Source organism: Schistocerca serialis, chromosome 1, assembly GCF_023864345.2.
Source record: "Schistocerca serialis cubense isolate TAMUIC-IGC-003099 chromosome 1, iqSchSeri2.2, whole genome shotgun sequence".
Taxonomy (NCBI): Eukaryota; Metazoa; Arthropoda; class Insecta; order Orthoptera; family Acrididae; genus Schistocerca; species Schistocerca serialis.
The window spans coordinates 484,838,836-484,861,500 of record NC_064638.1 but is presented as its reverse complement, the minus strand read 5'-3'; the positions used below and the strand labels follow the sequence as shown (position 1 = coordinate 484,861,500).

General features: G+C 40.0%; 1 protein-coding gene across 1 annotated transcript in view; it reads right to left on the bottom strand.

Annotated features, from left to right (window-relative positions):
* LOC126473725 (ubiquitin conjugation factor E4 A) overlaps positions 1–22,665 on the bottom strand; it is a 117,027-nt gene that overhangs the window by 64,526 nt on the left and 29,836 nt on the right. Inside the window, exons 5-6 of the mRNA XM_050100973.1 lie at positions 14,681–14,830; positions 14,366–14,449 (exon numbers count right to left, since the gene is read on the bottom strand). Of these exons, the coding sequence (XP_049956930.1) occupies positions 14,366–14,449; positions 14,681–14,830 (234 nt within the window). The remainder of the gene's footprint in view (positions 1–14,365; positions 14,450–14,680; positions 14,831–22,665) is intronic.

The window sequence follows — 22,665 nt, the reverse complement described above, 5'->3', positions numbered from 1 at the left end:
GCTTGCTTCATCATTTGCTTCTCAGCTAATGTCACAAGACTTTTTTTTTTGCCATATGCAGGATGCTGCATGTGAACAATAATGCGCTATGGATACCTCAACAAGAACCAGGCCACAACCCTCTGCATAAAATAAGAACTGTTTGGAACTTTTTTAACAGAAAGATGCAGAAAAGTCTTTTATCCATCAAGAAATCTGACTGTGGATGAAGCAATATGTCCTTTTCGAGGAAGAATTGGATTCCGTGTTTATATGAAAGACAAACCAGAGTAATATGGGATAAAACTGTATGTTGTAAGTGATGCTCAAACAGGTTACATGTGCAATGCTGAAGTTTATACTGGAGGAAAAGGAAATGTTGACAATTCTGTCTAATCCCTGCTGCTGAGGCTATGTTCCTCTTGATTGGGAAAAGGACATGTGTTATACAAGGACAGATTTTATACAAGTCCTGCAGCCTTGAAGAACTGTGGGAAAGAAATATATTGGGAGTTGTAACTGCAATGAAGAACAGGATAGATTTGCCTAGAGACCTAACAAATCAAAAACTAAAGAAAGGAGAAATGAGATTTTATCACAAAGCACATATTTTCTGCTTGAAATGGGAAGACAAACGTGATATACACATGTTGTCAACACAGCATAATATGAGTGCTTCGCATGTCAGTGTAAAATCCAGGAGTGGATATGTTGAGGTAGTAAAGCCAGATGTTGTACTAGACTGCAACTTGTCTAAAACAGGTGTTGACAGAGGAGACCAGGTGATGAGTTACTATGCCGTCCAATGAAAGTCTGTAAAATGGTGGAAAAAGATTTTCTTCCATATTTTTATGAGGGCAGTTGTGAATTCCAAGATTATTCACAACATCAAAATATCAGAGAAGTGTGCATTAGCAGATATCTGTAAATTAGCAAAGCAATTGGTTCAAAAAAGGAGGAGCAGAACTAAATAAAGACACACATTCAGCATCTGGAGTTGCAAGTGCAAACAGACTCATAGTATGTCATTTTCCTGAGAAACTGCCACGAAGAAAAAAGAAAACAAACCCAGCTAGAAGATGCAACGTCTATTGGAAACAAGGGAAAGCTGCAGGAAAGGTAGTGGGCAAAGAGATCAGATATTACTGTAGGCCATGTAACACAGGCCTTTGTGTTTCGTGGTGGTTCGAAAGCTTTCATACCCGTGTGAAGTTCTCCAATTTGTAAAAATGAGAAAAAAAACCATTTCGCAATAGAACACTTTACCAATAAATGAAGCATTTAGTGTTTCCTGCTGACAAGCTATTTCAAATCAATAGCCTACTATTCCGTACGACTTACAAAAATTTTGTTCATTTTGGAAAAAAATAAAAATACAGAAAAACAGTCTCTTTAGAATAATACCTACAAATCCCTGTATAATTTATTTGTGCTGAATGTATACATATTCATAAAGAGGAAGGATGGAAGTTAAGTTGATATACTGCCTAAAGAGGTAAGTGGATTAGTAAATTTATTAAAAAATTGTAAATTGTCGCAAACTTCCTCAGGATCCGGGTATTAATTGGACTGGCAACCTGTTAGGCTCCAACGTGTTGGGGGCATTTTATAGACAACAGCAGATTAAGGAAAAGAAATGAGAACTATTAGCAGTGAACAGTTAAGTACCTGGAGTTTAACAGTAGCTAATAACGACTGCATGTCTTTTACACAGCAGTAGCTACTCAATTTGCATCCAACTTTTAACTGATGAATGTTTGCTGAAACAGGTATGGTAACTTCTGACGTGTTGTAGTGTCAATTGGCAAGGTCATGTATACCACCTAAGAATGAAATAAAGTTGTATGTCGACAAATATGCTGTTGCATGCTTAACTACAGTGCTAAGGGCCAGCAGTTCGAATCTAGGTCAAGCCTTCTCCCCCCCCCCCCCCCTCCCACCGCCCCCCCCCCTCCCGCCTCTAGCAGTGTTTGTTAACGTGCAAAACGCTAATTGTAATGTGCTCCAAATATAAATAGCTGGGTACATATGTTCAAAGGTCTGAGAGAGGTGAGGGTATACCAACTCCCAAAAAGACTACATCCAGTAAACCACTGTAGTGGTCAAACCAATAATCAGTTTGATAACAACTCTGCTTAAGCAGACAATGCGAATGTATACCTCTGCTGCTTTCTGTGATACATGTTTCTTTAGTGCTGAATAACAGTGGTGTGAAACATATGAAGTATTAACTTGTCCTCACAGAAAACCATGGCCAATGTTCTGCAGTATGTATATTAATGTCATACTCAGCAAACTTCTGAAATCCTAGTATGACATCACGTTGTCTAAAGTTTGTGTTCACCATGCCACCTAAGACCAATGTCATGTCACCACGAATTATCAGTTGCCAAATGATGTACTCTCCATGTCTATGATAAAGGTAATCATGACAATATTACATTTTGAAACCATACTGTCGCCACTTCTTGTTATCCTAGTGTTCTGGACCACTGTCATAAGCAATGTTCTTTGTTCAAGTGCCTTAAGTGCTGAGAATTATACTGTTTCTTTACATTTATTTTATGACTAATTGACCATTAAAATGTCTTTTGGTCGTGGAAAAGGTCCTTCAAGAAATTTGAGAAGTTTGATCTGCTTATTTTCTTCCATCTTTACAACACAAAACATTCAATAATATGATTAATATCTGCAGTCAAAGCACAATAATCTCATTGATAGCTGAATTAGTGGTGTTGCCAAGTTTCTCTCATGTTAATTTACATCAACAGTGATGCTTGTTCAGCTAACCTGAGTTAAGTGTTCCACAACATAGTAAATTTGTGAACTAGGCACATTTTCTGAACTAAGATCAACACTGACCTCTAGTCAGTGACCTTCACACAATTGGCCTTAAAAAAAAAAAAAAATAAATAAATAAAACACAATGTGACTTTGCAACATCTTGCAGTGATCTGTTATTTGTGTGTGTGTGTGTGTGTGTGTGTGTGTGTGTGTGTGTGTGTGTGTGTGTGTGATATGCACTCAATTATTATTCATCCAACTGCAATGAAACTATTGTGAGATGATGTGGGTGCACCTGTGAAGGTTTCTGAATTAGGTCAACCATAATAAAATGAAAAGTGGATACCAGCTGCCGCATTCTAGCTTCCTCTGTGCTTTTAAAAATTTCCACAAAAATTTTGATGTGAAAACATATTCACACCTTTTTTTAACATGCAACTTATCTGAAACTCCCACAATCTCCCCTAACTGGAACTCACTCACACCCATTAGTCGATCACTGTATGTCACTGACTCATTCAGCCCAACTCATTGTAATTATCTCTTTACATCTGTCTGTAATTGTCTCTTGCACCTCAGCCATAGTTCCCTTCAGTCTCCTCCCACTGTCACTGTCTTCCTCTTGCTCTCTCTCACTGCAAATATCACATTCCTTCCTTCCTGCTGCTGCTGTCTCTTCTCACTGTTACTCTATCTTTTCCACCATCATTGTCTTACACTCTGCCTCTAATTATCACTGGCTCTCACCCACTTCCACTACCTCTTTATTCCTCCGCCGCTGGCATTGTCTCCTTCATCTTTACCAAGTGATGTTCTGTCACTGCCAACTACGTTCCACTGCCAGTGTCGTCCTCTCTTTCTCTCACACTGCCACTATCTCCTTCACTCTTTCTACAACACATCCATTGTCTACTGTCTTGCAGTATTTATTACTTTTTCCATCTCTTTACCACTGCCACAGTCTTCTCCCTCAGCACAAAAAGGGCAAATATGTTGAAATCTGTATCTTTGGAAAAATTTTTATAGGTGCTGAGGAAGGTAGAATGAGGCAACTGGCATTCCCCCCCCCCCCCCCCCCCCCCCACTTCCACTAGCACACTGCTTGATCGTGGAGGAATTACAGTGCAATGCTAATTATGTTTGTAGTTTTCATCCTAATGTGGTTACAATAAAAATGGATAAATTATCTATGTACCCCTAAATTTAAGAATGAAACACCAACAACATGCTGGGTGGGTGGAAAAATGAAACTGGCAGAATTACATTCCCCAGCCAAACCGTTATCAAGACTGCTATCTGGTGATACACGCCAATCACAACATTCCCAGTAAAAGCAAACAAAGGAAAATTCAGGATGGACTAACATCAATATTATGAGAAGGACAGGTTGTAACTCACCATGTACGGAGATGTTAAGTTTCAGATAGGCAGAACAAAAATATTGCTATACATCTGAGCTTTAGAGACAATGGTCATGTGTGTGTGAGCTCTGAATAGGTGCATATGTTCTCCACTTTACAAAGAAGGCCTTTAGGCCAGTATTACACTATCAAATTTCTTTGTCAAAGATTTGATCAAAGATGTCATCAAATATTCCGTCAAATATATTTGACAAAGATCTTTAATGTAGCACTAGAAGAGGTATTACACTGCCATCATATTTTTCGTCAAAGTTCAAGATGGCTGGCAATGACAACTTGTTATTAACCGCAGCAGTTGCGTGTACTACAATTGCACTATGTGCACATGCGGAAGAGAAGCGGGAGGAAAAAAAAAAGGAAACATACCTGGGTGAAGCCGTGGGTTTTACGATGACACGATAAAAGCATTCAACAAAACTTGTTACATGAGCTTACAGTGGAGGACGTCAAGTCGCACATCAATTACTTAAGAATGGATGAGCATACATTTCTGTATGTACTCAATGAAGTGCATCCTCATAACACAAAGCACAATATTCACTTAAGAAGTGCTACATCTGCAGAAGACAGGCTCACTGTAACACTCCGATTCCTTGCTACAGGAGAGGGTTAGGTTAGGTTATGTTAGCTCAGGTCAGGTCTCCAATCTTCTTAATCTATATTTGCATTCAGCGTGCCTCATGTTGTAAAGCACCTCATCACACTACAGACGACAGAATGCTGCAGCGATGCTAGCGCTCCATGTGGTAACATGTCACACTGCAGTGAACAGAAGACAAGTGACTTCTTTGATCAAATCTACAGCGAGGCCCTAGATTTGATCAAATATTGGACGACATTTGACAAAGTCGCCTATTACACCATCAAATAACTTTGACAAAGATATTGGACAAAGATATTTGACAAAGAAATTTGATAGTGTAATACCGGCCTTAGGCCGAAAGCTCAAATGTATTGCAGTCTTTAAATGCGAATATTTTAGGTTAGGCTTTACCATGACTGTTACCAACATTAAATGAAACAACACATTTACTATTAACAGTCACTGTTTATTTATCTCTACAAAATGTTTCAAAGGTTTAAACCTCCATCAGGTGGATTTACATGTGATGTGTCACAACAGTGAAAGGAAACTGTGACCACTGGAGACAGTGCCACATGTTCTTCCTAATTATCATAACACAACACACACACAAATGTCATACTAACAAATGTAAATCCACCTGATGATGGAGGTTTAAACCTTTGAAACGTGTCGTGGAGATAAATAAACCGTGACTGGTAACAGTAAACTTGTTTCATTTAATATAGTAGTCTTTTTGTTGTGTCTGTTTGTGACTCAACGTCTCCTCTGTTCGGTGAGTAGCAATCTATTCTTTTCATAATATTCTCATTTTTTGGCAACTATACACAAGTACAATTCACGTTTGATGCAACAAATATTGTGCTTGAGAATTACATGACTATATTCAAAGTGCAAGGGCAAATTTATCTTCTGCATGATGACAACTGCCACTCTCAAACACAGATTACAAATTTCTTCAAATTTATTACATGGGAAACACTGACAAACAGTTGACACTGTCAGTTCAATATGGGCACTACATGAGAAACTGCCACTACATTTCAAACTTATTTCAATCAACACAATCAATTAATTCAGTTGTTCATAACTACCCTTGAACAATTGCCAACTGATGACTACACAGTTGTAGTTAGAGCAGACAAAACAGCTGCCTGCTTCACAAAAGACAGCAGGTCTACAATGTACCAACAATTGATGAAGTGGCAATCTTTATAGTTGGTGAAGAATTTAACTCATGTGATACATTTCTTCATTGCAGAAATGGTGATGTTCAGGAAGTCTCAGAAACTCCTCGCTCATACAACAGATTGCTATCCAGTTTTATTTTGGCAAGGAGAATATGGGTAATATTTAAACATAAAACTGAGAATCCACAAACATGAGACAACGAATAAAAAAGTCAGAGCCATGAATTACTTTATGCTAATTGATGATTCATGAAAACACTGAAAATCATATCTTGAAATGTCGACAACTGTGCCATTGACATATTGTCGATATGTATGCAAAAATCAAAACCAAACTACTTCTCTACATTCGATTAAATCACAGCAATTTGCATTCTGAAGAGTACGTACATTTAAGTGATGCAGTTGTTAACGATTGCAAAGTGAATCCCAATTATTTAGGAAAAATATCATACTACCAGTCACATTAACATTGACACCATGGCGCTTTTATGAATATGCACAAGATGCAGTGACAAATGTTTATGCATATGGCCAGCCATATTTTTTTTTAATTACGTTCACATATAATCCTACTTGGGATGAAATAAAATAACTTTTGTTAACTGGACTGTCATGACATTTCCTTCCATGTGTGTTCACACAAAAATTTAAATATTTAATTCTTGAGTGGGTGCACTAATTTTCATAACATGAGGAGGCGCATGGCGTACTTTGCACACACGTGTAAGAATAGCTGTCTTTATGTTACCAAAATAAACATGTAAGAGCAAAATCATACTTTAATTTTAGTTTAATTAAAAAACAATGAAATAAACTTTTATTATAAGATGGACGGACGGATGTCGCCCACAGCAATGATCCACTCGAAGCATTCAACAGCACAGCTGCATCAGATCCCTGCTAACAGCTTATCTGATTACTCATTGCCTCGTAGACAAATGCTTCATTGTGGGATTGTGCTGCTACCTCATAATGTGGGTCATTTTCTTGATCATAATTTCTTCTGAACTATCTCGCTGTTTATTTTATATTAATGCTGTGTGATCTGAGGTTTTCCCAGCGTACAGAAATCTTGATAATTTCTCGGGTATTCAGCCAGGTAGCGTCATCCAAAAGGTGCGATATCTCAGCAAGTCGTCTTCTTGCCATCTTCAGGCCTTCTTCAGGCGACTCCAAGAATGCCTGAAGATGGCAAGAAGTCGGCTTACTGAAATATCGCACCTTTTGGACGATGCTACCTGGATGAATACCCGAGAAATTATCAAGATATATTACTGCTGCTCATTTGCAATATCACAACCTAATTTATCACTATGTTAGTTGAAGCAATACTGAAGAAACAGGTATGGGCTCGCAATTGTGAAACAACTATGGAATGGTGCAAAACAATTTGATTTGTGTTTGGTGCACTTTCTACATAAGCACGCCTGCTTGAGTGTTAATGGACTTTGTTATCAAGCTCCATGTTTTTGGAAAGGCACAATGTTGGATGTACTCCTCTGAAAGGCAAAAGAGAGGACTGACACATGCACACATTTTTATTTGATTGATCAAAAAAAGTTATACCATTTCAAACTGATCAAATCATCTCAGTAGAAAAACCAGATTCTGACAGTGATCCAGGCTTATTTGAAGTCATCAAGGATAACACGATTCATGGTGTACATGACTTGATCAGGGACGACAATTCACTATGCATTTCTGATGGGAAATGCATGAAACAATACCAAAGAGACTTACTTACTGAGATTATCACTGGCAGTGATGGATACTGACTATCATCGATAATCAACTGGAGATGGCACCAAACCACCACTTTTAAAGTACAAAACAATGATGCTGAATCATTGGACTGTCCTTATTCACCGTTACTCACAAAAACATACAAAGCACACATCAATGCCGAGCACTGTGTTTTGATGGAATTGATACAGTACTTTGGTGTGAGAAATACAACAGCCTCCACTAACAAAACTGATCACCATCAACTGAACATGAAGCAATATGGTGCATTTTATCACTTTGTTTCCATGAAACACATCCAATGATGTTCTTCATTTGGCAGTACACTCTGAAAATGGACAGCATGTGTACTTCACAAGGGAAAATGCACACGCAAGAGTGTTGTCACCAGTACCAACAGTATTAACCACAGTTTTCTCTTTGTTAAGGGATGATATATTTGCTAAGACTTTACTCTGAAGCACCAAGCACTAACATGGAAAGCATCAACAAACAAGTTTCATCACTGCAAACTGGTAAAATAGTTGCAAGACATCCCAGTTTTCATTCAATTGAATGCATTAGGCTGCCCATACACTACTCACCAAAACAATGCAGAATGCTTTTACTTGTGATTACTGTTCATTGTTGTGTATGGACTGACATCCTTCCAAGCACTGAGAACAGTAAAAGGTGAAGGATGTGCCATTTATCGTGAAGCTTACCAAGATTAAACTTTCTTGGAAACAATGCACACTTGGACACTCCACTCACGCACATTAACTGGAATCATATCAACAATGTGCTTCCCATCCAATCCAAAAGTTCTTTGGGAAAAATACAAGCCTACACGAGTTTATTTATTGTATGCCAACAACAGGAAATATTGAGAAATACAGACATAGTAGAATTATACATTTAAGGATTTAGGCACAAAGCTAATATGTTCAAATTCTTAAAGTTACTAATTGAATAATATTAAAATTCAGATTGTTTATTAAAATGATACAATTAGAGTTGAACACCTGCTGAATGAAGCCAGTTGATAACAGAGGGAGCAGCAGTAATAAAATCACTGAATAGTCCTGGGTACTTTCTCCATCTCTGATAACATGCTGAACAATTTGTTCTGGGCCATCCAATCACACGCTGGAGAGTCCCAGGGTCCCCACTTGTGCATCAGAGCAATAACCTGGTGCGAGCAGTTCTTATCCTATCCAATCGTGTCCAGTACCTTCTCTTCAGATCAAATACTGGTATGCTGGGAGATGGATCTTGAACACCTTGATGTTTTACTGGTGGAGTGTTCCATCCCCTGCACCACACTACTTCAAGGTCAAACTTCTTGTTGCTTTTTCCATTTTATCACAGTGGAGTGTGTGATATCAAGTGGTCTGGAGGAGGGTCATTTAAAACTGTATGAATTTGATAGTCTTGGGGGTAGTCAGGATGATGCAGGTTCCTCCAGTCTCAATCGGTTGCTTCTTTGCGTTGCAGTTCAGGTGGTGGAATGTTACTGATGGTGTGCATCCTAGGATCAGTGTGGATTTTAGTGTACCAATGATAATTCTTATTGATTCATTCAGATGGATGTCTAGTTTCCTTGTACGAGCAGCGTGTTGCTATACTGGGACACAGTATTCAGCTACTGGATATACTAGTGTCAGTGCTGCAGTCCATAGAGCGGAAGCTTCAACACCCCAGGTTGTGCCAGCCAGTTACACTGTTATGTTACTTTGATTCTTAAGCTTTTGGCTAGTGTTTTCCAGGTGGGTTTTTTTATGTTAAAGACCAATCGAGTGTGACACTGAGGTATTTAGCCTGGAAATTGTGTCTAATCCTCTGGTGGCAGAAATTCACTATGAGCTGTTGGGCTGTGATTATGTTGTTTAAGTGGAATGTGCAGACTGCATTTGGTCAGAGTATCCGTGCTTTGTAATATGTGTTGAGATTTTCTAAGTCTGCAGACAATATATTTTCTCCTTCCTTGAGTGTGCTAGTTTCTATGGCTATGGCAAGGTCATCAGCAGAGCAAAACATTTTGCTAGCTGTGTTTGGCATGTCACTGGTATACAGGTTGAAGGGTGCTAGAACGGATCCTTGCGGAAGCCCATTTTTTATGGTAAATGACTTACTCTGTTTTTGTCAAATGTTCACCTTGAATAAATGAATCGAACAGCAAGCATCTTCAATCATGCCTTGCAATGAGAAACACACTTTGATGTCAATGAATTATGTACAGTTGTTCAAATGAATCCTCCAAGATTGGTTCCAGTACAACAGATAGTGATTAAAAGAACTATACATACACTTATAAGCCTAATAGGCAGACAGTATTTCCTTAATGTGCCCAAAGGTACAGGGAAATCTTCTCTCATTTCACTTATTCTGACAACCATAAAATCAAGAAAAAATATTTGCAGTGACAATCACATCAACTGGAATTGTGTCATTTCTTTTGGAAGGTGGCCAAAGTGCATTTAGCACTGAAATTGCAAATGGATGCACAAATCACGAGACACCAACATGTGCGAGAGTTGACTGGTACCTCTTCAACAGTTGGCAGCATTGGTATGAGGCAAGTACTGGCTTGTTCCGTATCATCTCCTCTACAGCTCCAGTTGGCAGGAAGCCTTAGCACTGAACAGTTGTGTTGTTATAGTGTAAAGTATGGAACCCTGCACACACGGTCGGTCAATGCGATCTAAGTAACATGCAGTAATTGAATTCTTGACAGCAGGAGGAGTCACCCCAAAGAAGATTCATCAGAGAATGAAAGCAGTTTATAGTGATTGTGTTGATGTGAGTACTGTGCGTTGTTGGGCGAGTAAGTTTAAAAATGTTGAGGTGGGAACATCTGACCTGGATGACAAAGAAAGAGTTGGATGTCCTGTGACAGCAACCACCGAGTTTCACAAGCAAAATGTTGTCAGATGATTCAGGACGATCGTCGTATCAGTCGGAGAGAAACTGCAAGCACAATCGGCATTTCACAAGAACGTGTCAGTCACGTTATTACTTTGCTTGGCTACTGGAAGATCTGAGCACGATGGGTACCCCAATGCTGAGTCCTGAAATGAAAGCGCACAGACTTGAAATTTGTCAGGAACTCCTCTCGTGTTACGAGAATTAAGGTGACGTCTTTCTCCATTCAACCATGCGACATCATTATCCTTCTGATGAAGACATCGAGAGAACTGTGGCTGCGGAAACAGTGGGTCGACTTCTTCCATGACGGCTTCAGAAAACTTGTTCATAGTTGGCAGAAATGTATCCAATTGTCTGATGATTATGTAGAAAAGTGAATATTGGTAATGAAAGATCAAATTCTAAGGATTATTTCTGCATTTGATTGATTAAAATATTCCCATCCAAACCCAATTGGGAGACGAATGTACTATGGCACAGAAAATAGCAACAGAAGGGCTCCATCATACACTCAAAAGATTTGAGAAAAAACAAACAGCTCTTCAATTATTCTTTCATTTTATTGTCTGGTGATATTCGACAAACTCTACCAGTTATACCACATTCAACAGTCACTTATGAACTTAACAGATGTCTCAAATCAACAGTCAAAGTCGTTTACACCAGAGCTCTTCCCAATTTTTCGCCTCATCTCTACTCCGCTCACATACATTTGTTACCAATTCACGAGCCCGCTTCGTGACCAGGCAACATTCAATTTTGCGTCATAACGTTTTGGGTCCACTGTAGATACTGTTCAATGTACTACAATAGGTTTAATCAATAGCTTTCTTTCAAGTGCAAGTAGTACGGAACATGTTTGTTGTTGTGATCTTCAGTCCAGAGACTGGTTTGATGCAGCTCTCCACGCTACTCTATCCTGTGCAAGCTTCTTCATCTCCCAGTAGCTACTGCAACCTACATCCTTCTGAATCTGCTAAGTGTATTCATCTCTTAGTCTCCCTCTACGATTTTTACCCTCCACGCTGCCCTCGAATACTAAATTGGTGATCCCTTGATGCCTCAGAACATGTCCTACCAACTGACCCCTTCTTCTAGTCAAGTTGTGCCACAAACTTCTCTTCTCCCCAGTCCCATTCAATACCTCCTCATTAGTTATGTGACCTACCCATCTAATCTTCAGCATTCTTCTGAAACTGAAACTAAATCACAGGCCTTCTCAAAATAGGCAAAGCTGTAAGCCACACTCTCTAATTTCACTGATAGCTTGCAAATAACCAATTGTGCTATATCCAGTCCAAACACTAGCTCATTTCTTTCCTGGATTAAAACATACATGCTGTTGTGCAGCTGTTAATAGCAGAGAACATTTTATACATAACAGACAGGAGGCCTGTCTTGTCCATCTTCTGACTTGTGAACTACATTAATTATGGCATTCCTGATTTGCAGAATAGTATTCCTATGCAGCACAAGCACTCCGTCTTGTGGCCACGAGCGGCCTACTAGGACCATCTGACCGCCATGTCATCCTCAGTGGAGGATGCGGATAGGAGGGGTGTGGGGTCAGCACACAGCTCTCCTGGTCGTTACGATGGTATTCTTGACCGAAGCCACTACTATTTGGTCGAGTAGCTCACCAATTGGCATCACGAAGCTGAGTGCACCCCGAAAAATGGCAACAGCGCATGACGGCCTGGATGGTCACCCATCCAAGTGCCTACCATGACCGACAGCGCTTAACTTCGGTGATCTCACAGGAACCAGTGTATCCACTGTGGCAAGGTCATTGCCTATTCCTTTGCAGACCTTCTGCAAATAATACTTGGAAGTTGTTCCTTTATTACTATTCCTCCATATTTAACTGCTTCTGTTGAACACTTTCTCCAAGCATCTTTTTTTCTTCATGCCAGGAACAGCTTTTCATTAATCTAACTTTGTCTCTGGAATGTTGCTGTTTTAATTATTAACTACTAGTGACTTAGCCCAGTTTCACTCAGGTAGCACTGAGTATGTATTACATGGCGACTTCTCTGACATAGAAGTAATAATTATGCAATGTCCAGTAACGATAATGTGACCACTTGTCAATTGCCTAAATAACCACCTTCTCCAGTGTGGATGGCTCCAAGAGTGCAGAAAGAGAGTCAATGAGGTACTGGAAGGCAACAATAAGGGTGTGGTGACATACAGAAACTGACTCTGAAGACCAATATGTCTGTACAACTACAACATGACGTATCTGCTGAATGTTTCACAAAACAATTGCTGGATACTGGGAATGGGGAAATTGGCAACTGATGAATCCACACAATGCATCACATTGCCAGCAAACTTCTGTAAAATCACAACAAACACAAAGTGATTAACAAAGTTTTCCCAAATGTCACACAGAATTACAGAAATAATCAGTGCTCAGAGCATGTGCTGTATTGTCAGCCAAAAATAATGATGACAATGCCATAAATTCAGTATTCAAAACAAAACACTAGGTCAAGTAACAACATTTCAATCTATCAATACTGTAATGAATCAAGATAAAGTTGTCAATTATTCAACAGGATTCTTGAATTCACTTGATTTGTCAGGCATGCTGCCACACGTTTTAATACTGAAAATGGACAAGTCCATTATTCTTCTTCAAAACATACATCCACTACGCCTTTGTGATGTAGGCCTACCAGGCTTTCAGTGAAAAGGACTTGAAAGATATCATTGAAGCTAAAATCTGAAATGGAAAATTTACAAGAGAAGATTTAGTTCTGCCACACATCCCAATGATTCTGACAGATATGCCGTTTGAATTCAAATGTTTGCAGTTTTCTGGGCAATTCGCATTTCGAATGACCGTGAACAAAGCACATGGACAATCACTACAAGTGTGAGAGCTAAATTTGGTTTCTCGCATAGACACCTGTAAATGGTCTGCTTATGTGTTGGAAAGCCTTCCAATTTATTAATGCACACACTAAATGGTAAAATAAAAAACATTTTGTATCCAGACGCACTTCAATAAATAGAATTTAAACATAAACACTTTCTTCGAGTGGCACTGCAACAAATCTGAGGTACTTGCTAGTGAACAAATAAATCTTTTACATAATCAAATCTGAAACCATTTCTCTCAGATAGAGCAAACTCTCATTTTCACATGAAAGCTCTGCTGCAGCACAACTAATGAACAAAGTTTTCAACCACAGTACTGCAGCTGCTAATGTAACATGGCAGTGTTTGATTTCATGGGTTAGAAGATAACAGTAAAATTATGTTAAAGACAGATCCTCCAATTCTAAACCATAGAACTGAGGAGCAAAGTGGGGGAAAAAGTGCCCAGATCAAAGCTATGTTAGTGAAAAACAATTGCCAGAAAATAATGGTAACTTATTGGTTTGTTGCCATTCGGCTGTGCCAATCGGCATACAAAGCTACTATAATTTATGAGTCCAATCAGCAGCCCTTCAAAACTATAATAAAACCAATTATACCTATGCAAAATGTGGGCTGATAATATGATTAAAGACAACTCTTATCAACTAAACAATTTTAAATCTTTCAAGTGTCATCCATATCATAGTTTCAAGGTATGTGTGCTCCTGGAAATTTACCATGTTTTTGTAAGCTTAAAGTAGTCTCTCATCCACAGGTCACATAGATTAAAAGAGCATGAAGCTCCTTTTATTTTTCATCATAAATAACAGAGGAAGGTAAGCTACAGTTGTGTTGCAGTGCAATGAGTACTAGCCTAATACACTTACCGTGCAATCATGCCAGTATTTTGAAACAGTGCTTCATTCTGTTCTTGTTCGTGAGTTGGAAGTTGTCTCCATTCTCCAGAATCTCTGTGAAATTTAAAAAATATATATATTTTTTATATTTACTGTAGATAACACAAACATAACTGGTTTGTAAATCAGATATCTGTTATTTGATAATAGGTTTAAACACTTCTAATTTCTTTCATTAACTTATGAGGAATATATGAATCCATACAGGCACATCATCCACAATACATCTGAAATAACTCTCTCACAAACAAAGCAAAATAACAAAAAACCATTGAACTGTCTTGCCTTGCTGCTTGCATCTGCCTCAACTGAGCCATGTTGCTAAGTGCTTCATCCAAGAGGAATACAGCATCATTCATTAGAAGATTAATGAAACGCAGAAAGATGGGTGGAGATACAGCTTCCATATTGCTCTCAGCCTCAGCAGCCAGCTGCCTGTTAATTATAAAAATTCATCATCACACAATGGAAGCATCAGAAAAGACAACTATGTTCTTACAATATTCATATATCAAGGAATATCACTTTTCTCTATATACCACTGTGGACATTATAATAAATGAACTCCATGGCTCATTTCTACTTCACAATTATTAAGCAAATGACTTTTCCTACACACTAACATTACCTGGAAGTATCACTTTACAAACAGAATCCCAAAACTTTTCCAACAGCACATCTGACATTGAGTCCTGTCTTGAACATTCTGACCAAGACCACTTGAACCACCACCACTACATTACACGCCTTCCAAGAATTCCTAATATCCAGCATTTCTTCACCACTCTTTCTCAGGTCCCAACAACATAAGCCTAACCTGTCCTCTGCAGAATTCCATTCTCTTCGTTCCCTAAAAACTGATGACTCCACTCAGTAGACAAGGAATCTACCACTATGGTACTTACCTGATAGTAGTATGTAAGCAAGGGTTTATGCCAGGTTCCTAATGCCTCAACATACAGCATCTACCATCAAGATCCCATCCCTGTGCTACAAACTTGTCTACAGTCCCTCCTTAAACCCACAGATCCCTCACAAGAACTAACAACTCAATCCACAGAACTACTTACCTCACCCAAACCACACGGTCTCACCTTTTACCTCTTCCTAAGATCCACAAACCAAATCACCCTGGCCGTCTCATACTTGCTGACTTCAAAGCACCCACCGAACCTAATACTGTTTGGTTGATCAACACTTGAAACCTGTAGTACAAGGACTCCCCTGCTATATTAGAGACACCAACAATTTCCTAGTGTCTGAAATCTGTGTCCATCCCAAACCCACAACATAGCCTTGCTTGTTACCATTAATACCACCTTCCTCTATAATAACACTCTCCAAGTACAGGGTCGGTCTGCTTCTGGACTTTAGCGCGACCAGCGTCCACTTGATTTCGAACCTATGACATACTTCCTGCACACCTTAACGAACTTTATACTTAGCAACAACTACTTTACCTTTCAGGGGCAGACATACAAACATATCAGAGGTATGGCCATGGAAACCACAATAGTTCCTTCTTGTGCCAACTTTTTCATGGGTCACTTGAAAAAAGATCTACTGGGATCCAAAAGCCTCCAGCCCCTAGTTCGGTTTCAATACATTGATGACATTTTTGCCATATGGACTCATTGTGAGGCTGGCCAATTAAAACTGTTGGAATCTCCAAATACATTCTCCCAATTAAATTTCACATCTCATGCCACTTCCTTAATGTTCACCTCATCCTCATTGAGGGTCAGATACACACTTCTTTTCACATAAAACCTACAGACAAAGTACAGTGCATCCATTTCGATACTTGTCATCCTTTCCATGACAAATGTTCCTTCCCGTGCAACTTTTGCATTTGAGGCAAACATATCTGTTCAGATGCATTACTTCACCAGTTCAAGAGGAGACTTCCTCAGCTATCACATCCAAACCTAATACTGCTCATCCCTCCAAAAAACAACTTAGGCGTAACCTCTAGTTACTCTTGAATTTAGTAATCAGCTTCTTCAACAATGTTGTGACTTACTAAAATCATGCGCTGTAATTAGGTCCATTCTGTCTTATACTTTGCCCACCACACCTAGAATAGCTTTTGTCTCCCCACCACAAATCTCCTGGTCAGATACTACACTCCTTTTGCACCCATATCCCTACCCTATGGTTCCTATCCCTGTGACTGTCCCCACTGTAAGACTTTCCATGTGCACCCACCAACAACAACATCACCTATACCAGTCCTGCAAATGGCAAAACATATACTACCAAAGGGAGAGCCACCTGTGAAACGTCATGTCATGTACCAGTGTTATATAAACACCGTTTCGCTTTCTATATTGCCATGACTACCACAAACTTATAAATTATGATGAATTGGCACGGGCACAGGTTGTATGCTGGCAACACACAATGTCCTGTAGCAGAGTAAGCTACAACATGACAGTCGTGACCTCAATGCCTGTTTCACCACGTGTGATATCTGGATTCTGCCCCCACCCCCCAGCACCTGTTTCTCAGAACTCTGCAGGAGAGAACTGGCATTTCAATGTGTGCTTGGTGCTCTTCACCCACGTGGCCTAAATTTCCATTAACTTTCGTGGTCTCAGCATTTCTTTTCAGTACCTATTCCTTTTCTTCACTATATCTTTTATTTTCTGTCCTTCCCCCCCCCCCCCCCCCCCCCTTTCTCTTGTCTACAAGTATAATGCACTTAGAGACCCTTGCACAATGTTTTCTCAGTGATCCCTGTCTTGCTTACTATCCTGTCTCCACCATCAGGTTTCCAAATCTCGTCTGGTGCAGCCAACAACAATCAAACTTTTCTTCTCATCCTGTTCAGTAAGTCTCCCCTGACCCAGCGTTGGGGGCAGCTTTTCCATAACCCTCCCAATTTCCTAAACCTTGCCAGTCCTTTTCTTCATCCCTCTTCCTTTACCCTCAACCATTCTGCTGGAAGAAGCCACTGGCTCTGGAAGCTAGCATATTTCCGTCTCTTAAATGGGTTCTCTCCTGCTGCCACTTGTTGAATAGGTTTTTTTATCTATCCAATTATATTACACACACACACACACACACACACAAACACACACACACACACACACACACACACCAGCAACCAAGTTCTGTGCAGTAATTAAACTTAACTTTGAGCAGTTATTTCCTAAAGTACACTACTGGCCATTAAAATTGCTAAACCACATAGATGACGTGTTACAGATGTGAAATTTAACCGACAGGAAGAAGATGCTGCGATATGCAAATGATTAGCTTTTCAGAGCATTCACACAAGGTTGGCACCGGTGGCGACACCTACAACATGCTGACATGAAGAACATTTCCATCTGATTTCTCATACACAAACAGCAGTTGACCAGCGTTGCCTGGTGAAACATTGTTGTGATGCCTCGTGTAAGGAGGAGAAATGCGTACCATCACGTTCCCGACTTTGATAAAGGTCGGATTGTAGCCTATCGCGATTGTGGTTTATCGTATCGTGACACTGCTGCTCGCGTTGGTCGAGATCCAATGACTGTAAGCAGAATATGGAATCAGTGGGTTCAGAAGGGTAATACGGAATGCCATGCTGGGTCCCAACAGCCTCGTAACACTAGCAGTCGAGATGACATGCATCTTATCTGCATGGCTGTAATGGATCGTGCAGCCACGTCTCTATCCCTGAGTCAACAGATGGGGATGTTTGCAAGACAACAACCATCTGCACAAACAGTTTGACGACGTTTGCAGCAGCACGGACTATCAGCTTGGAGACCATGGCTGCGGTTACCCTTGACGCTGCATCACAGACAGGAGTGCCTGCGATGATGTACTCAATGACAAACCTGGGTACACGAATGGCAAAATGTCATTTTTTTGGATGAATCCAGGTTCTGTTTACAACATCATGATGGTCACATCCGTGTTTGGCGACATCGCAGTGAATGTACATTGGAAGCATGTATTCGTCATCACCATACTGGCGTATCACATGGCTTGATGGTATGGGGTGCCATTGGTTACACGTCTTGGTCACCTCTTGTTCGCATTGAGGGCACTTTGAACAGTGGACGTTACATTTCAGATGTGTTATGACCCATGGCTCTACCCTTCATTCGATCCCTGTGAAACCCTACATTTCAGCAGGATAATGCCTGACCGCATGTTCCAGGTCCTGTACGGGCCTTTCTGGATACAGAAAATGTTCAATTGCTGTCCTGGCTAGCACATTCTCCAGATCTCTCACCAATTGAAAACGTCTGGTCAATGGTGGCCGAGCAACTGGCTCGTCACAATACACCAGTCACTACTCTTGACGAACTGTGGTATCGTGTTGAAGCTGCATGGGCAGCTGTACCTGTACACACCATTCAAGCTCTGTTTGACTCAATGCCCAAGCGTATAAAGGTCATGATTACTGCCAGAGGTGGTTGTTCTGGGTACTGATTTCTCAGGATCTATGCACCCAAATTGCGTGAAAATGTAATCACATGTCAGTTCTAGTATAATATATTTGTCCAATGAATACCCAATTATCATCTGCATTTCTTCTTGGTGTAGCAATTTTAATGACCAGTAATGTATTCAAAATTCGATCAATGACCAATAAAAACACGTGAATAACAGCAAGTATAAGATCTCACCCTGGATCATGAAATATCTCAATTCTGTAAGAGCTATTATCAAAGATGCAGAAATATGTACAGGAAAGCATCACTTGCTGCAAAAACGCCAGCAAATGACAAAACAATACTTAATGCTGAAGATGAAACAAAGCAGTATGGAATATCGTAAAACAACAAATAGGAAAACAGAGAAAGAAGCATAACAACTTACAGATAAAACACAGGTGTAAGGTGAAAAATCATCACCAGAAAGTAGTAAATTTTCTGAATGAATAATTTTCAGGTCTAGCAGAGAAACTAAAACAAAAAATCTCAACGTCAAATGATGTTCCTGTAAAAAATTATGTGGCAAGTACAATGACACTGTTACCCAACACACAATATAAAGCCAGGAAAACAATACAAAAATTTATGTCAGTAGGCATAGGCAAAGGGCCAATTTGTGTACTTAAAGAATGCATAGGCAGTCTATAATGGCCGATTAACTGACAGTGCAAAAGTCTTTCAGCTCAGATAACTTTCCAGAACATCTAAAACAGGCAAGAGTTGTGCTTCTACTTCAGGGCTTAACAACTCACTGATTATGAGCAACAGCACATGTGCCCTCTCTGGCTCTTGCTTGCAAGCAGAGCAGTTATGGCATGGTAAGGAGTGAAGGAAATGCGCATGCACCAAGCAGTCAAAACAACACAGGAAAAGCACAAATAGTAAAACGCGGAAGAGTCAGTTTTGATAGTGGTGTAGTCTAGTAGCAGCAATGGTGAGTTGGAATTGTGTAGCACCAAGAACTTCTTCACATTTTAATCAACACTGCATAAAATCTCATTTTACACAAAAAGATCGCAAAATGTTGAGTGTATCATAAGACACTGAATACTTCCAAGCTTTCACGGACGGTGATTTAATAAAGGAATATTTGGTAGTTGCCGCTGGACTTTTATGTCCACTTCAGCTAGAAACGTTTCACGTGGTGCCATTATCAAAAATGGCAACCACGTATCCCATGCAGACAATATTCAGAGTTGGCTTGCAAAACCTTTGTAAAGAGTCTGTTGCGTATACTTTAGTGCTCCATTTAAGTGTGCACACACACAGCTAGGTGTAACATTTTTAGCAACATTGAAGAGAATGTAGAATATATAAGTTTCTCATGGAATTTAAACATTTATGTTTCTGCAGATGCAGCACTATTCATGCAGGGAAAGAAACCAGAATTTACAGCACCCCTAAATGGGAAAATGAAAGCACATCCAGTATCTAATCCACATTGATCTGCAGCTTGAAGTAATTGATCTGCTGTGCAACAGTAAATATAAAGACAGTCTATATCTCTCGAAGCACATCCTTCATGATCGATTTTCTCATTTACACAAGTCTTCACATGGATTCCCATCCTATTCTCTGTGACAATGGCAGGGATACTGAGTTGCAATCATTGTGCTGGTTTCTGCATGGGCATGTAAACTAACAAGCTGTCCATATGAATGGTCACTGACAAACTGTGGTCAAGAAACAGCTGGACCATCCAGTTGCCAAGCACACTGCCCAACATAACGTACAGGATGTCCCACTCAAACTTCCCTGCTTTCAAGGACTCAGGAGAAAAAAGTCACAGTAGATATGACAATGAAAAATGCACCACATCGTAAAGCATCTCAAAGAATGTATATTCCCGCATCAGAAGTGCCCAGTATTGTCACCAGAGTGCAGCATCATTGCATGAAGTGAAAATGGCTACTCCACAGCAGAGCGCGCAAGCAGTAGTGTGGTTTGCAGAAACAAAATTGCCGATTACAGTGCAAAGAAATTATCATCGTGTATGAACGTGATCCACCTGATGTGAAAACAATTAAGGAATGGTATAGGAAGTTTCTGGCAAAAGGAAGTGTTCTGAAACATTCTGGCGGAGCACATTGCACAGTTTCAGATGAGACACTGGAGGACATCAGACAAAGGTTTCTCAGAAGCCCACCTAAGTCAATTCGTCAAACATCTACACAACTTGATGTACCTCGATCAACACTGCATTGTGTAGTTCACCTGTGTCTTCATACGTGTCTTACAAAGTGCAAATTCTGCAACATCTGATGCCGAATGACAAACACGCCGACAACAATTTGCTGTGGATATGCTGCAGCATATTGATATGGATGTCAGTTTCCTGGAAAGATGTTCATTCTCAGATGAGGCAACCTATCATCTGTCAGGAAGGGTTAACAGGCATAATGTTCGGATTTGGGGTCGCAAAATCTGCACATTGTCACTGAACATGTTCGTGATAGCCCTAAACTAAACATCTGGTGCAAGCTAATGCACGACAGGATTGTTGGACCATTCTTCTTTGCGGAACAAACAATGAATGGGTCAGTGTATCTGGACATGCTGGAGCACTGCCACATTGGTCAACAGCTGTTCGCAAGTTCCTGGATAGGAAAATTCCCAATCATTGTATCAGACGTTGAGGACCAATTGCCTGGCCACCATGTTCACCCAACATTATGCCGCTTGATCTCTTCAGGTGGGGATTCGTGAAGGACCGCGTGTGTGCAACTAAAGTGGACGATATTCCTACGTTGTGACATCATTATCACTAATGTGATTGTAACAATAACAGAGGAAATGTTACAAAGAACTTGGCAAGAAATTGAATATAGACTCGATATTCTTCATGCTACAAATGGGTCACAGGTAGACGTGTATTGGTGATAAATAAATTTCTTGAGATGCTGTACAATGTGGTGCATTTATCATTTTCGTATCTACTGTGGTTAGAAAAAACCTGGGTCTTTGAAATCAGGAAGGTTTGAGTGGACACCCTGTACTTCACTTTAATGACTGCTTCACAGCCTGCATCATCTGGATTCTTCCTACTAATACCATCTTTTCTGAATTGTGCAGTTGAGAACCCTCCCTATAACATATCCTTCATTCCCATAAACCCCCTGGCCTCAACCTTTATTAGGTCCTGTCCTCCACCAACCTACCCTCTTCCTTGCTCCCACTCCAGTACTACAAATGCCTTCTATCCCACTAACATTCCTCCTAGCCTTTCCCCTACAACATCCTGTTAATTAGATCTGGAAATCAGCAGTGATGGATGAACCGGTCACCTATGGACAAATAAAAGTGACTGTCCAGAAGTGAAACTGTTAAGACCATTTCAAACATTAACTACAATCTTTTTACTGTCACATTTTCATTCTATGATTTTCCTCTTGCCTGTTTTCTTGTGAAATAATAAGGGCTACACAGACTAATAAACAGTGAGTTGTTGCACAGCTGAGAAAGAGCTCAAGACAGCTACCCCATGGCTTCAATCAGCTCAGAGCATACTCACTATCCACTACATAATTCTGAATGAGAAATACTATTGTTTTGTGGTCTTCAGTCCGAAGTCATAGGAGATTAACACCATTCCTTTATCAGACACCTAGTAGCATAGGGTGCCTCCAAGGACAAAGACAGAGTTCAAAGCTGCAACGATAGCAACAGTAGCGATCTGAGGCATGCAGGGAAGTGAGAAATGGAATCAATCACAACCAATCACATGGGACCCATAAAAGGGTCAGCTAAATCTATGTGAATACGTTCATACAGTTCTGCAGTTTTGGGCCGGGGAAAGAACCCCTGGGAAAGTGTAGCTTCAAGGGCCTTACA